The following is a 15,806-nucleotide window of genomic DNA, read 5'->3' on the forward strand; positions in this document are numbered from 1 at the left end:
ATTTTTTCCCCTTTGCCCTCCTTTCTTCTTTCTACTAGAAGGAAGTACTCAGTGTTAGAGCTCCAGCCACCATCCTGTGACCATGAGGTGGCAGGCATTACGACAAAAGCTAATCTTGCATATGGAAAAGTGAAAAGGGGGGAAAACCTGGGTCCCTGGCAGCACAGTTGAACAGATTCCCCGATTTCCAGATTTCTTGATGTCAGACATATATCTACGTATTACAACCTTAGGTCTTTGTTTGTAGCCAGATACATTCCAAAACGTTACACACATGCTCATCACATAATATAAAGGTGTTCCCCATATACAAATGGTACCATCTATAAAGCACTAGGAATTAATATTTTAATAAATCTTCCAATTATCTTGTGAGAGGCATAAATACATTGCATACTTCTCTCATGTAAAAATGATTAATTCGTTAAATGTGAACAGTTAAAACGCACCACAATTTTTATAAGCTATTTTGGCATTTCTTCGCTTTTTTTAATATTCTGGGAAACTCAAAAAATGGAAATAGCCTACGTTTCTCTTGACCTTTGAGAGCCCGAAGAACAATTACTCTCATGGGAGGGCCTGTGGTTTTTTTGTTTTGTTTCATTTTGTTTTTAAACTTTAAGGGGGAGTGGGGGATCTTTGCTCAAGAAAATGCTGGGAACCAGCAATATAGTTACTCGTGTTCCACCTGGGAGGTGTGCGTGAGCCCAGCACTGGGGTGATCAGCTAGACGCCAAGTCAGCCGTGAGAAGCGGGGTCTGGTAAAGTCTGATGATGGTAAAGACGCAGAGACAGGGTGGTTTTAGGAGATGAGCAAGTAGAAGCAATCAGACTTGGTAACGGATTGGGTGCAGAGGATAAAGAAGGGAGAAGTGTCAAGACTCAAGAGGGATGAAGTTTGCGTTGGACAGCTGGGTGGACTGTGATGCCATGAGAAACTGCTAGGGCAGAGCAGCTGCCTGTGGGCCCACAGCTGACCCATGTTCTGAGAAGCTGCATTTCAAGATAGAAGACGTAGACGAAGATCCTCTCCATATTCATGAAGGGGAAGCATGCAGAGGATGCACACACGATTCAAATGAGAAAACTTATGTCAGCAAGCACTTCTGTCGTGACTCAGATACGTTTCCACAGCATGGTAAAGTGAAAAATGGCCGTCCTCACCAAATTCAAATGATAGTAAGAGAACTAAAATAATCATAGATGTTTTCATACATTATTTTTTTAATTTCAAAAAAAACACAGAAAATGAAGAAGGGATTTCAGTAGAAGATATCTAGAAATCACTGGTAGGTTTCCATAATACAGACAGGGAGAGAGCCAGCTGTTCCTGAGCATTGAGAAGGGTCTTACAGATGCCCAGGTGGGATGGTTCATGCTATCCCACAGGTATCTGAGTCTCTGTCTATTTTTCCTCAATATTGTTCCCTAATAATAAATATCTGAAAGAAGGGCTATCAAAGCCACAGCCCTGGCCTGGAGTGTTTCAGCCAGTTAACTGACTTGATAAACGCTGTGATTAAGTAAAACTTGGGCTCCAGCCACAGGGTCTCATTATAATAGCTTATAGTGCAGTCCCACCTATAACCTGGCCCTAAGGCACAAACCCCGGAGAGATCCAGGAGGCTGGTATGGCATGGGGCACTGGGAGGAGTTTACTGATTTCTGTATTAATCTCTTTCAGAAGTTAAATTATTGGCAACCGTCTGCTGTAGGTGAATAACACAGCACAACATGGAAAAGACTTAAGCATACTGGCTATGCCTGGGCGGTGAGTTCACTGACCCATGCCGACCATCCACAGAACGGACGAGGTCTGAGCCCCCAGTACTCACGCACAGAGTTGAGCACCTCAGAGCTCAGTGCTGGATACGGAAACCTTTCCCACACCGTCCCTCTCTCAGGAAGCTTTGGAAAGGCAGAAAAGGCAAGACAGCCACTGGCTGGTTCAGACTACCCCCAGTCTTTGGAGAAATAGCCCGTTTTCCCTTTCCCCCATTCCCATCCCCTCCATTATCAAGAAAAATGAGCTAAAAAATTTGGTGGGTATCCTGTCTCGTCACTTGTCTTGTTTATCACCACTTTTTTCATTTATCTTGGAGCTATTCTATAGCTCTGTACAGCAGAGAAAGCTGATAGAAATGCAAATGGTTCTTGTTTCTAGCAATGTAAGTTGTGTTCCACGGAAAGCAGTTCATTATTGTCCTGTTGATACTGATGCGTGTGGCCGGTTCACAGCTACAAAGCCGATGGGCTTGTGCATTTGCCGGCTCATTGGATTCTCCTTCAAACCAGTTGGAAGGTCTGACCGGTTTCTTCATCAATTAATGGGTTAAATAAGGTCTTTGACACATGTTCCCTTCGTAGGTGTATGATTTTTTTAATTATTCTTTAGCAATATCCAAGTCCTCATCCTGCCCACGACCAACATTGGCTACATCCCCATGAGAAATTCTCCTAGAATTAGCCTAACCTAGTGGCATTATGCAACACTCTTCTGTATCTCTGATGCCTTTCCTTGCTTTGAGGTCAGCTCTGTTTGAAGTTAATACAGCTACTCCTGCTTTCTTTTAAGTAGTGTTAGCATGATATTTCTCTCCAGCAATTTCCTTTTAACCCACATGAGTCTTTAACGTTTCTTGAGGATAACCACAGGTGGGTCTAGTTTTCTGAGCCACTCTCACAACCTCCGTCTTTTAATTTGTGCATTTGGACCATTAAAATTCGTAACTATTGCTGTAATTCGATTTCTACCATATTCATTACTGTTTTCTATTTGTTGCCCTTATTTTTTGTTCCTGTTTTTGCATTCCACTGTTGCTGTTGTTGTTTTTTGCCTTTGATGGTTTTCATTGACCATCCTAAATGATTCCATTTGCTCTTTTTCTTAGCACACTGGTTGATTTATTCTATTTTTTATTTTTTAGTGTTTGCCCTAGGGTTCACGGTATACACTTAGAGCTAATCCAAGGCCACTTTCAAATAGCGCTGTACCGCTTCGCAGGGAGTGTGACGGCCGTCCCTGTGTCATTGCTGTCAGAGGTCTCAGAGGACCTGTGGGTGATGCTCAGGATGATGCTCCGGAGGAAGGAAGAGGGAGCAGACTCTGATCCCTCAGACAAGGGTAACCCCACAGGGTGTTAATTCCTGAGCCCTGCCGGATCTACTACGAATGACTGTGGGACAATTACCACCTCAGCAGAGAAACCCTAAGACAGAAATCAAGAGAAGACAGTAGAGCTAGAGCTTAAAACACGGGCCGTGAGGCTGGGAAGCTGGGCCCAATAGGTACCCAAGGTATAGAGTCCCCGTGTTTACGTCCTAGGAGATACAGCCAGTCCCCATCTGCCCCTCATTCCTGCGCAGGAGGTCCCAGCGGCCCTGCCGTGTCATCCCCGCTCCCTGGGCGGGAGCCTTGCCACGCACGCTCCTCTGGCTCCGGGCCTGCACCTGCGGGGGCAGCGCCTTCTCCAGGGACAGCGGAATGGTCTGCTCTGACAAAATGAGGAAGAAAAATCTCCCCGCCCTGATTCACTTAAGCTGATTCTGAACGCATGAAATGCTTCTGACTAAACAGAAGCGAAAACTTGGAGACAGACAGTCACACAGGCCTCTCTCAGTAACAGCCGAAGCCCGAGAGGGAAGCCCAGATACACTACGCCTTCGGGGGACCAACACTAACGCGCTCCCCACTGGGCTTTCCTCTCCGCTTTGACCTGTTCCCGCTCCCACTCAATGCCTCGTGCAGTCTCCTTTCCCGCCACCTCCCCTCTGCTCCTGCCATCAGTCCTCTCCCCGCTCTTCACAGAGACAACTTGTCGTTGACCCCATGAGCCTCCAGGTTGATTCTAGACCAGCCTTGGGCAAACTACGGCCTGTGGGCCGGATCCGGCTGTTCTATCCGGTTCTCTTGCTCTCCCCTCCGCTCCTTTACTTTGAATTTATATTAGTTCACACAAACACTCCATCCATGCTTTTGTTCCGGCCCTCCGGTCCAGTTTAAGAACCCACTGTGGCCCTCGAGTCAAAAAGTTTGCCCACCCCTGTAGCGTCTGGAACCATGAACTCGGGCAGCGGCACCCATCCCACTGAGCGTATGGAGAGAGGAAGATGCAGATGCAGCTCACATGGCTCAGTGCCCTCACCTGTGACCTGAAGTCAGCAATCGGGAGGACGTGTCATGAAAACATCCCTGAGCACTAGGACGGGAAGGCTGCAGGAGATCCCTAACCGAGACAATAGGGTTAGAGAATAGATCGCTTTGTCCCGAGATTCTCATCCTCCTGACCCAGGGCTCGGGGTGCTACATCACACTGTACTTTATTTGTGAGCAAATAAACATACACACAGTGTAGATCAAGCAGAATGTTCTGCTTTTTTTTTAAATCCTCACCAGAGGATATTTTTGCCATTGATTTCGAGAGAGAGGAAGGGAGGGGAGAGGGAGAGAGAGGGAGAGCAACATCAATGAGAGAGACACACTGATTAGGTTGCCTCCCACACAGGCCCCGACTGGGGTTGGGGAACCTGCAACTGAGGTACGTGCCTTTGACCGGGAATCGAACCTGCAAACCTGTGACCCTTCAGTCCGGGGGCTGACGCTCTAACCACTGAACAAACCAGCCAGGGCATGTTCTGCATCTTTTTACAAAACAGACATCCTTTTTCATAAGTCATAAGATACTCCTTATTTGCCACTAGGGAGACCTGGACTTTGCGTAGTCCTTTTGCATGGAAGCTTCCTTTGTTAGTAAAAAAAAAAAAAAAGGAGCTCAGGCTACAGAAGGAGGTGGGTAATACCGGGTGAGCTTGACATGTTGAGAAAAGACAAGAGAGCAAGAAAAGGAGATGAGGAAAACCTGATCCCAAAGTAACTACCGAGTCACTGTGAAGTGTGTCTGACGGAGTTGGGGGGGTGGGGGGGACCTGATAAACTGCCGGCGGGAGGAGCCCAAGGTGAGATGGGAATCCCATTGAAACCTGACAGGTGCTCCATCAACGAGGCTCCTGGTTTAAAAAATGAAATACACGAAGATTATGCCGGCAGAAGGCTGAGAAGGTGGAGTCTTGCAAAGCCGGGAGGAAAGAAGAGACTTAATGCTCCTAAAAGATTAAGAAATAAATTATTAGAACCTTTCAATGGTTCTCAAAGTATCTGTAACACAGGTTTGTAGGGGTCCCCTCCTTTTAGGAGGATGAGGCCCCTAAAATTCCCCGCAGGGAAGAAAGCGGGGCCAGCACACAGACGTCAGGAGGGAACGTAATAAAACCCAGATGAAGAGTTCTGTGCCCACTGAAGTAACACAGTAATGATAGTAAGGAAATGAAGTAGCAATAATGTGTTGAATATTTTTACATCAGTCGCATAGCCCTGTTCCATTCTTTTCAATACTCTAATTCTTGGTTTTAGAAACTTTTCAGAAACTCCGTTGCCTCCAATTTCAAAAAGATTGAACAATTTAACTCCATTTCAGAAAGACACACCAAGGTTGGGGGAGGGGGTAGATCCCCTACGGAATGTAAAAATACAGCTTGCTTTGTGAGGACGTATTTTAAATTCTCGAATACATCAGGGTGTGGGGTTTTCTGAGTTACCCTGTTGCTTTTTTACCTATTATTCTGCCTATAACTCTGAAACACCCATTAACATCGGACAGTGCCAGGCCTCCTTCCTGCTCACCTTGACTGTTCTTACTTGCTTACGTCTCTAAGGAAAGTTTAGTTAAAATCACTTCGTCAATTTCTAAAGCGAAATCTCCTTTTTGGATTTATATTGAGATTATATTTAACAAAAGGATGATTAATCGTTTAACCTCTTTACCGACAGAATTTTCACCTTAGCAATATATCATGCCCTCATCCAGGTATCTGGCTGGCCCTTTCTGTATGAAACATCTGTCGTGTTTACTAACCCAACACCATTTCCTCGTCCTTAGCCCTCTCCCTTCGTTCTGACAACGACTCCTCCCGTTACTCATTCCACGTGAGTCAGGTGGCTTTCAGCTATGCTGCCCCACGGCCTTGTCCTCAGGGATAAAGTCGAGGAGTAGGTATACGACCCCAGCGTGGATCATCACCATTCTTCATGCTGAAACCAAAAGGAAGGGCCTTTTCTGTCCTATTAGACTGCTGGGCTAGGAACCACATCCCACCACACGAAGGGGCCTGAGAAAATGAAGGTAGCACCCCAAGAAAAGCAGAAAAAACAAGGAGTCCTGGGAGTGACGTGCCCCTGCCTCTAGTCCCTCAGATCCCCAGAGAGACAACTCCTACGGGTCTGTGAATGACTACTGTATCCTCCCAGCAAACCCCCTTGAGCTGAAGATAGCTGGTGCTGGGTGTCTGTCATCTGCCATATTTAGTTTGAAGTTTTATTTTTTTAACTTTAATGTTTTTATTTTATTTTATTTTTAAATATTTTATTGATAATTCACAGAGAGGAAGGGAGAGGGATAGAGAGCTAGAAACATCGATGAGAGAGAAACATCGATCAGCTGCCTCATGCACACCCCCCACTGGGGATGTGCCCGCAACCAAGGTACATGCCCTTGACTGGAATCGAACCCGGGACCCTTCAGTCCACAGGTCGACGCTCTATCCACTGAGCCAAACCGGTTTTGGCTAATGTTTTTATTGATTTGAGAGAGAGAGAGAGAGAGAGAGAGAGAGAGAGAGAGAGAAATATCAATTTGTCGTTCCACTTATTTATGCATTCATTGGTTGATTCTTGTATGTGCCCTGACAGGAGATTGAACCGAAAACTTGGTGTATCACAACAACACTGTAACGAATTGAGCTACCTGGCCAGGGCTTAGGGCAGGGGTGGGCAAACTTTTTGACTTGAGGGCCACAATGGGTTCTTAAACTGGACCGGAGGGCCGGAACAAAAGCATGGATGGAGTGTTTGTGTGAACTAATATAAATTCAAAGTAAAGGAGCGGAGGGGAGAGCAAGAGAACCCTCCGCTCTTTCGGCTCCGCGGGCCGGATAGAACAGCTGAACGGGCCGGATCCGGCCCGCGGGCCGTAGTTTGCCCACGGCTGGCTTAGGGCTTTATTTTGGATTTAACCCTCGTTTAACCACTCTGTAATGAAAAAAACACACAAACATACAGAGCATGTTTTCCCAAAGGCAAGGAGTGTGGGTCACCGTGGGTTTCGCTCACTGTTGACTTGGGCTGCCAGATCACTTCAGCAGGAAGAACCGAGAGTAAGACTGACCTTTATGCCCAAACAGCCAGCGACCACCATAAGCCACGCGGAGCCCACGCCTCCCCCGTGAGCAGGAGGAACGGTGCCCACCCTGCTTCCGAGTGAAGCTTGCATCTGTGTCCCCGGTGGATGGGCACGGCTCCCACTTCCCTTTCAAAGTCGATGTAGAGACTCATCTGGTGCCGTGGTTCACGAAGCAGAGGCCATCAGCCCGAGGGGAAAGGCTCGATGACTCTTGGTCACACATCCAAAGCAGGAGGCTGGTCAGCGGAGGAGAGGTGTGGACAAGACTAAAGGGGGGCTGCTTTCGAGAACTTCGACAACACTCATTGGTGACTGATTCACAAAGACGCCTGCCTCGTGAGAGTGAACTCTGCCTGGCAAACACTTTGTCAGTGGCTAGTGTGACTTAGGTCCTTGAGAGTTTGAAGGCAGCATTTTGTTGTTTCCCGTAATTTAGACTTTCCCTAATTCAGACACCACCCTATAAATAAGTGAACAGTTTTCAATGCTAATATCTGCAGAGCATGCAAAACTCCAAGTCCTACCATCTGCCACACGATGCGTTGGTAAATCTGCCTGGTGTCCTCTGGGAAGCTCCAGAGCTGCGTTTCCGCCTCATTATAAAACCTTGGTGGGAACGAATCCAGTGACAGAGATGCCTGAACGAGCTCTGGGCGCGTGGAAGAATGTGCCGTGTGCACCCTAGACGTGTCGTAATGGTCTGTGTGCTGCGATCAGAAATAAAAGTGTCTGAAAGCAACTGCTTGGAGGTTTGGAGTTTTAATCAAGAGTTCCAGAAAGAGAGAGGCTTGGGGTAATATATTCGTCATGGAGAAGAACTCTTTCCAATGTGGCCCATGCTGACCATTGCTGGTGATGGAATCAAGACAATGGCTCCTCTGTGGGTGGTAAGCTCCTCAGGGAAAGAACTGGGACTGACTCCGTTTACCCTCCGGTACCCAAAGGGCCCTTTCAAGGTAAGATCCCCACTTCTGAGGCGGTAGAAACCACATCAGGTACTTGAGGGAATTCTGTATCCGCCCTTTCTTCCTTCCAGGCGCTTCAGTTGTGTCATGCCTGGGTTTTCTTCAGCTTCTCACCCAAGTGGCTTCACATCTTGACTTCCCTTGTGATCTCGCCCTATCAATGAGGGAACCCAGAAACGAGGCGATTCTTCCACAAGTTCCAAGAATTGCAGCTGCGAACAGGGGACTCCACAACTTCTGGGTCAGGGCGAGGGGTTGCTCTTAGCTTAATCTGCAAGATGCTGTCCCCTAGAGGTGCACATGTCACAGCCTACAAAACTGTATGTGTCACCCTGGGCTTCAACCCGAGGCTGAGCCAAGGCCCACAGCACGCCACGGCAGGAACCATGGCAATACCTTCATCTACTTGCCTACACTAGGAAGAGTGTCTTTTTATTCCTAAGAGGGAAATAGCAATAAAGGGCAAAGAATGGAGGAGTAGAGTAGAGAAGGATCAAGGGGTGGCAGGCCAGGAGTGGGCAGAGTGGTCTTTGAAAAATGTACTGGTGCCCTAACCAGTTTGGCTCAGTGGATAGAGCATCGGCCAGCAGACTGAAGGGTCCCAGGTTCGATTCCAGTCAAGGGCTCGTCCCTCAGTGACAAGCTCCTCCCTGGCCCGGGCCCTGGTCAGGGCTCCTGCAGGAGGCAACCAATCGATGTGTTTCTCTCACATCGACATTTCTCTCTGTCTTTCCCTCTCTCTTCCACTCTCCCTAAAAATCAATGGGAAAATATCCTCAGGCGAGGATTAAAAATAACAAAACAAAAATACCGGTTGGCCCCCTTTTGCCTTGTCACTCATCCCCCCAAGTTACTCCTCTACAGCTCTGCAGTAGGATCATCGGTTTCCAACTCTACCTGGAGTTTTACCTCCCAAAGTAAAAGAGGCCAAATCTGCCTCCATTTTCTTACTGCTTTTGACACCATTACTTTCTTCTCAAACACATGCGTCTCAGGAGAGAAATTATTCTCCTCTCAGTCAGGGAAGCAATCAAAACTCCAGAATGGACTTGCCCTGCTCACAAGCTTCGGGTCCAATGCCTCACCCCACCCACCCCACCACGGTCTCTCCCAATGCCCTGGGCTCTTTTTGCAAAAGCCTGGGCGAGGTTCCTGGGGCACTTACACATCAAATGCTGGGCTTTGCTGCCACCGTGTGGCCATGTCTGAGCACTACACGTGGCCTCTTTTCCTTGAAAAGTTATACGGGTTTGGGTGGGGGGGTGGTCTTTGTTTGTTTGTTTTTGACATATAACATTCTATTCGTTTCAGGTGTACGACGTAATGATTTGATATTTGTATACATTTCAAAAAAATTCACCATAAGATCACAGGAAGTCCAATTAACAGTTACAATTTTTTTCTTGTGATGAGAACTCTGAAGATCTGCTTCTCTTAGCCACTTTCACATATATACCACGGTGTCATTAACTGCAGCAACCATGAAGTACTTATTCATACTCCATGACTTTCGTTTCGGTCTTAAGATTCCACATGTCAGTGAGATCGCACGGCTTTTGCCTTCCTCTGCCTGACTTCCTTCACTCAGCAGGATGAACACGGGTCGTCCCTGAGTGTTCGCTGACATTAGAAGTTTCCTTCTCTACTTGTTAACCCCCAACTCGCTCCTGAGGAGATGAAGACCCACAGGGACTGAAGCACACCTGTCACGCCCCCTGAGGAAATAACGACTCCAGGTAGGAGGGCAGGGAAGGGGGGATGTGAGCAGCGAGTGTTTTGTGACACCATTTCCAACATGTGAGCACGTAGGCTTTCATTATCATATGCCATTACAGTTCCATAAAAATCATTCCTAGGAACCGGCCCCAAAGTGCTGACACCTCCCCAAGGCAGCGTTCAGAAGAAGCCCTGTAAATGGAGAAATTATCCTTTCAGCCCCACGCCTGGCGTCCCAGGGAGGGTCCGCACTCGGGACGCGGCTGACCCGACGGTGCAGCTCTCCTGCCAGGACCTCAAACAAAAGCGTCTTTTTCTAAAGTGGGGGAAGCTGGGCATGAATTACTCAGTTGTCAGGTGGCAGAGCCGAGGCCGAGGAGGGTAGGTGGAATTGCTTTCAGTGAAACAGCTGGTAGCAGTGATGCTGGAAATGAAAGTCCATCCCGCCCGGCCGGGTGGCTCAGTGGTTGAGCATCAACCTCTGAACCAGGAGGTCTCTGTTCGATTCCTGGTCAGGGCACAGGCCTGGGTTGCGAGTTCAATCCCCAGTAGGGGGCGTGCAGGAGGCAGCCGACTGATGATTCTCTCTCATCACTGATGTTTCTGTCTCTCTCTCCCTTTCCCTTCCTCTCTGAAATCAAGATGCACATTTTATTTTTTTTAAGGCCTCCGAAGGAGCCAAGGGCAGGAGGGAAGGTTTACTCACGGGAGAAGCGGGAGAAGCGGTTGAGTGGCCCAGCAGTCTTGTCTCCGGCTTCGTTTGCAACTGGGAACAAAGAAAACAGAGGAAGCGTTAAGAGCAGGCAGGTGTGTAAACACAACACACCGACCTGTGGCCGATACTCGGGAGGGATTGACAGGAACATGCCTGCGAGTCTTGGTCAGAGAATTTCATTTCGGCTCCTAATTTTCCAACGCTGCCACCCCCCCCCCCCCCCGCCCACCGTCTAAGAGAGGTCGAATGTCCGCATCAATTGGACTAGACACAGGGGTCCTCAAACTTTTTAAACAGGGGGCCAGTTCAGTTCACTGTCCCTCAGACGGTTGGAGGGCCGGACTATAGTTTAAAAAAAAAAACTATGAACAAATTCCTATGCGCACTGCGGGCCGGGACGAGTCGGCTGCTAAGCAGGACAGGCAGCAGCACCCGGCAGGCCGGATCAATGTCCTCGGCGGGCCGCATGTGGCCCACGGGCCGTAGTTTGAGGACTAGAGCAGTGGTCGGCAAACTCATTAGTCCACAGAGCCAAATATCAACAGTACAACAATTGAAATTTCTTTTGAGAGCCAAATTTTTTAAACTTAAACTTCTTCTAACGCCTTCTTCAAAATAGACTCGCCCAGGCCGTGGTATTTTGTGGAAGAGCCACACTCAAGGGGCCAAAGAGCCGCATGTGGCTCGCGAGCCGCAGTTTGCCGACCACGGGACTAGAGCATCTGAAGGGAGCTGGGGAGGACCCAGACGACACGGAGTCACGGTGCTGGGGACTAAGCTGGCCCGTGTCCACTTAGCAAGAGAAGGCAGCCCCGGCTTCCGAGCCAGCATACGGCGGTCCTTCTGCCTCGAGCGTCCTCCCAGCAGGCTGTCCTGACCCTCAGCACACAATTGCGTCCCAGCCACTTGTCCTGAGCCCGGCTTCCTCGGATGAGCAGGGGCAAGGCCATGACGGGGATGTCAGGAGACAGCAGGGTTGGTTTTTATCCAAAGTACCTTTAGATTTAGACACTAACCAACAGGGGCTTCAAAATGGGGGGCCCGGGAAGTTTTCCCAGAACTGCTGGAGGAAACTGACCCTCCGGCGCCTCGGCGGGGCGGTCCCCTCCTCGGCAAGGCCTCTCCGTAACTCACCACGCCTACTGCGTCGTCGTCAATGTCCCCTGTATTTACAAACACCACCTTTGTGATTAACAAAGGGGTCCATTACCAAGTGGAAACACAAGTGTTCCTCACCTGAAACACCACCTTTGATGCCCCTAAAGGTGATACCTCGGTTGCTTGAACACACACAGTCAACACAGCCTCGACATTTGTGCCCGACCTCAGTGAGCACCCAAAGCAATCAACTGGAAAACCCCGTTCCTTTCCATTTCGGGAAAAACGTTTGTGGAAGAAAGAAGGTTGGTAACGTAATCACGACTGTATGAGGTCGCAGCGGCGGACGAAAGAAGTAACTCCTTCGTAAACGCATTCCAGCATTTTGCAAAGAATGGGAGGAGTCAAAACACTCCTTACACCCCCTCACAAAGGCAGACACCTTCACATTTACGACATGTGCCCGATTTTTTAAAATTAAGGGATTCGATCTCGGCCTACATCTGTGTTTCTGTTATTTGCATTGCCCCAGGTCTCCCCGCCCTTTGTACCTTACAAGCCAGACGTTACACACAGTGACCGGCAGGGGACAGGGCGGGGGGGGGGGGGGGGGGGACGCTGCATCCGGCTCCCATGATCTCACAGCCCAGCGCCAGGGATCCTCAAACTTTTTAAACAGGGGGCCAGTTCACTGCCCCTCAGACCGCTGGAGGGCCGGACTATAGTTTAAAAAAAAACTATGAACAAATTCCTATGCGCACTGCGGGCCCGGGACAAGTCGGCTGCTAAGCAGGACAGGCAGCGGCACCGGGCGGGCCGGATAAATGTCCTCGGTGGGCCGCATGTGGCCCGCGGGCCGTAGTTTGAGGACGCCTGGCCCAGCCATTCCCAACAGAAGGAGGGAAAGACAGACACCCGGACAGTGAGAAAGAGGGAGGTGGGGAGGAACCAGGCCAAGTTAGGTATAGACATGCGTTTCCCTGGTCCGGAGTCCAAAGTCTAAAGGAGGAAAGAAAGCAAGGATTTTTCCCCCCGAAATGTTTGCCGCGGAAACGGATGGGCTACTTGTTTAGCAGGACTGCAAAGGCCACCGCAGTCGCCGAGAACACGGCAACCACGGCAGCGTCCACCGTGGAGTCACCGTGCTGTCCCTGTGGGAGGAAAGAGGTGCGGTGACGCCTCTGTCACTGTCAGGGACGGCTGCTGGTGCGCCTCTCCCCGCCGCCCTCTCCGAGGATGGGATTTGCTGGCCCAGATCCGAGTCATGCCAGGAGGGGCTGGACCTGAGATCTAGGCCAGTGAGGGCCAGGAGGGCTGTCCCTGCCCAGGAGGCATGGGGACCCTGCCACCAGCATTCCTTTCCTACACCAGGCCCAACGCCACCCGCCCGTCAAGTGACGTCCAACCCCTACAAGACTCAACCCAGCCACCTTGGCCTGGTGTCGGACCTGGCCCCACCTCTTCTGAGCTCGCTGTGTTCCCCAGAGCATCCTTGTCACATGTTCCCGACCAGCGCTCCCCGCTGCCCCTCCCCGGGACACCCCTCCCCAGGATGCCCCTCCTGCCTGGCCAACTCCCATCATCCCTGAAGACCCAGGTGGGGCCTCTGATTTCCCAAAGGCTCCCCCGACTCCCACCGCCCCTCCTCCAGGTCACAGACCCCTGCCCCCGTGTCTGACTGCCTTCCACACCACGGCTCTCAACCACCAGGGAGGCGGTGGAAACAGATCGCAGGGTTCGCTTAGAGGCAGATTCTGATCTGGTGGGTCGGTGAGGCCCGAGAACTTGCACTTCTACCAAGTCCCCTAGTGAGGACGCTGGTCTGGGCACCCTGATGTGAGAACAGCATCTCTCACCCCTCCGCCCCCCAAGGCAAGGGCCGTAGCTTTTCATCTTTGTATCTCAGCCTCCTGAAGAGTAAGTGGCCCGCGGAATAATGCCTTCAGTCGATAGTCTGAGACCTGAATGAGGGAGACTGAGTCAGACGCTCGGTAGACCCAGACCTCAGGCTGGCTTCCAGGGGGCCATAAGAAGCCCAGTACGTGTTTTGTTTGGTCTCCGTTTTTCACTTTAAACCATCAGCTGTCTACATTTAAAAAACCAAGAGATTTCAAACACAAATGCAGAGGGTCAGCTTCTCTCAATACCTGGAGAACGGCCCAGCCCACGGGCAGCAGGGGGTGGCCACCGGGACGCCCCCTTATGGGTGGTTCTGCCTCCTGCGTGTTCAGGGGCAGCTCTTTGCTGACCGTGCCGGGCTTCCTATGCCCTTGGCCTGGTCCGAAGGCGAGTGGAAACAGGACCTCTAGCAGAATGAACACAGAAGAATGAAACTAAAACTCAACAGAGACCAGCCCTACACAAAGGGGTGTGGCCAGGCGCCCTAAGTCCTTCCAACCCCGGCCACAGACTGCCCAGACCTGCCCCACACACTGCATGAGCTCGCCAGCTTCCGGACCCACCGAGGGCCTACCCGCCGGCAGGGCTGCTTATCTTCTACTTGAGGAACACACAGCAAGTTTCAACAGGGAGGCGGATGTCCCACTGACCAGGGGCACTGAGAGCCGGGATTGGGCAAGAGCTCATAGAAATGGTCATGCAGGTTTAAGGGAAGTATCCATGTCACACGTTGGGCAAGCACACAGACCCGGGTGTGTTACTGGTTTTGTTGATGTGGAATTACATGTCTAGGTCACATGAGCACACGGGCACAGAGCAGTAAGTGGAAAGGTGTGCACCAGGTATAGTGACAGCTGTATCTTCTGGGTGCCGGCATTTGGGGAGATGTTTAGCCTCTTTTGTACTTTCCTACATAAACTCAATCATTTATGATAAGCGTGTACCATGTTAATAATCAGAAAAAAATGTTTTTATTAAAGGAACAGAAAACAATTGACTATTATTTTACATACTAGAGGCCTGGTGCACAGATTCATGAACCGGTGGGGTCCTTCAGCCTGGCCTGTGCCCTCTCACAATCAGGGACCCCTCAGGGGATGTCGGATAGCCGGTTTCAGCCTGATCCTCCTAGGCCCGATCCAGACATGAGGGAGCTGGATCCTGTGCATTAAGCGTCTGTCCCCTGGTGGCCAGTGCACAAAATTTGTGCATGGGAGGTGGGGGTTCCCTCAGCCCAGCCTGCACCCTCTCCAATTGGGGACCCCTTGAGGGATGTCCGACTGCCAATCCACAGGGATCAGGCCTAAACCGGCAGTCGGACATCCCTCTCGCAATCTGGGACCGCTGGCTCCTAACCACTCACCTGCCTGCCTGCCTGATTGCCCCTAACTGCCTCTGCCTGCCTGCCTGATTGCCCCTAACCCCTCTGCCTGCCTGCCTGATCGCCCCTAACTGCCCTCCCCTGCCAGCCTGATCTCACCCCAAACTGCCCTCCCCTGCCAGCCTGATCTCGCCCCCAACAGCCCTCCCCTGCTGGCCTGATATCACCCCCAACTGCCCTCCCCTGCCAGCCAATTTGGTTCTGATTGGTCAGTTTCTATGCCAGTCAGCGTCAAATGCTCTGCCTCCTAGGCAGCCATTGGCTCCTCACAGTTCACCCAGATTTGGTTCTGATTGGTTGGTTTCTATGCCAGTCAGTGTCAAAAGCTCCACCTCCTAGTCAGCCACTGGCTCCTCACAATTCACCCAGATTTAGTTCTGATTGGTCGGTTTCTATGCCAGTCAGTGTCTCCAGGCCTATCTCCAGGCCTGATCAGAGAGGCGGGGCTGATCAGCAGCCCCCACAGAGGCCTGGAGAGAAACAGAGGCACAGCTGCTGGCAGAGCCCAGAGATAAAGAGAGAGGCAACGCCTGATCAACAGCTGCCACAGAGGCTGCTGATCAGACCCTGCCTCTCTCTTCGGGCCTCTCTCCAGGCCTGATCCGCAGCCCCCTGGGCAGTCAGTGCTAGGTCACTGCACCAGCACCGGCAGCAGTCAGTGCTGGGTCGCCACGGCAACCCAGCACTGACTGCAGGACTGACTTCCGATGTTCGGTCGAGCCTTCGGTTGGTCGTTACGGACCCTGGGTTTTTATATATTAGGATCATTTTGGATACTATATATGTTTATTTGTTTA

At 50.5% G+C, this 15,806-nt stretch overlaps 1 protein-coding gene across 3 annotated transcripts in view; it reads right to left on the minus strand.

The window, feature by feature from the left end:
* Nucleotides 1-15,806, minus strand: part of PDE1C (phosphodiesterase 1C) — a gene marked incomplete at both ends in the record, with an annotated part of 303,115 nt that overhangs the window by 248,510 nt on the left and 38,799 nt on the right. For all 3 annotated transcript variants that reach the window (XM_080664043.1, XM_080664044.1, XM_080664047.1), the window contains one exon: nucleotides 10,623-10,682. In XM_080664043.1, coding sequence (XP_080520169.1) covers nucleotides 10,623-10,682 — 60 coding nt within the window. The remainder of the gene's footprint in view (nucleotides 1-10,622; nucleotides 10,683-15,806) is intronic.

The sequence above is a fragment of the Plecotus auritus genome (genome assembly GCF_963455305.1).
Source record: "Plecotus auritus genome assembly, chromosome: 4".
In the NCBI taxonomy this organism is placed as follows: Eukaryota; Metazoa; Chordata; class Mammalia; order Chiroptera; family Vespertilionidae; genus Plecotus; species Plecotus auritus.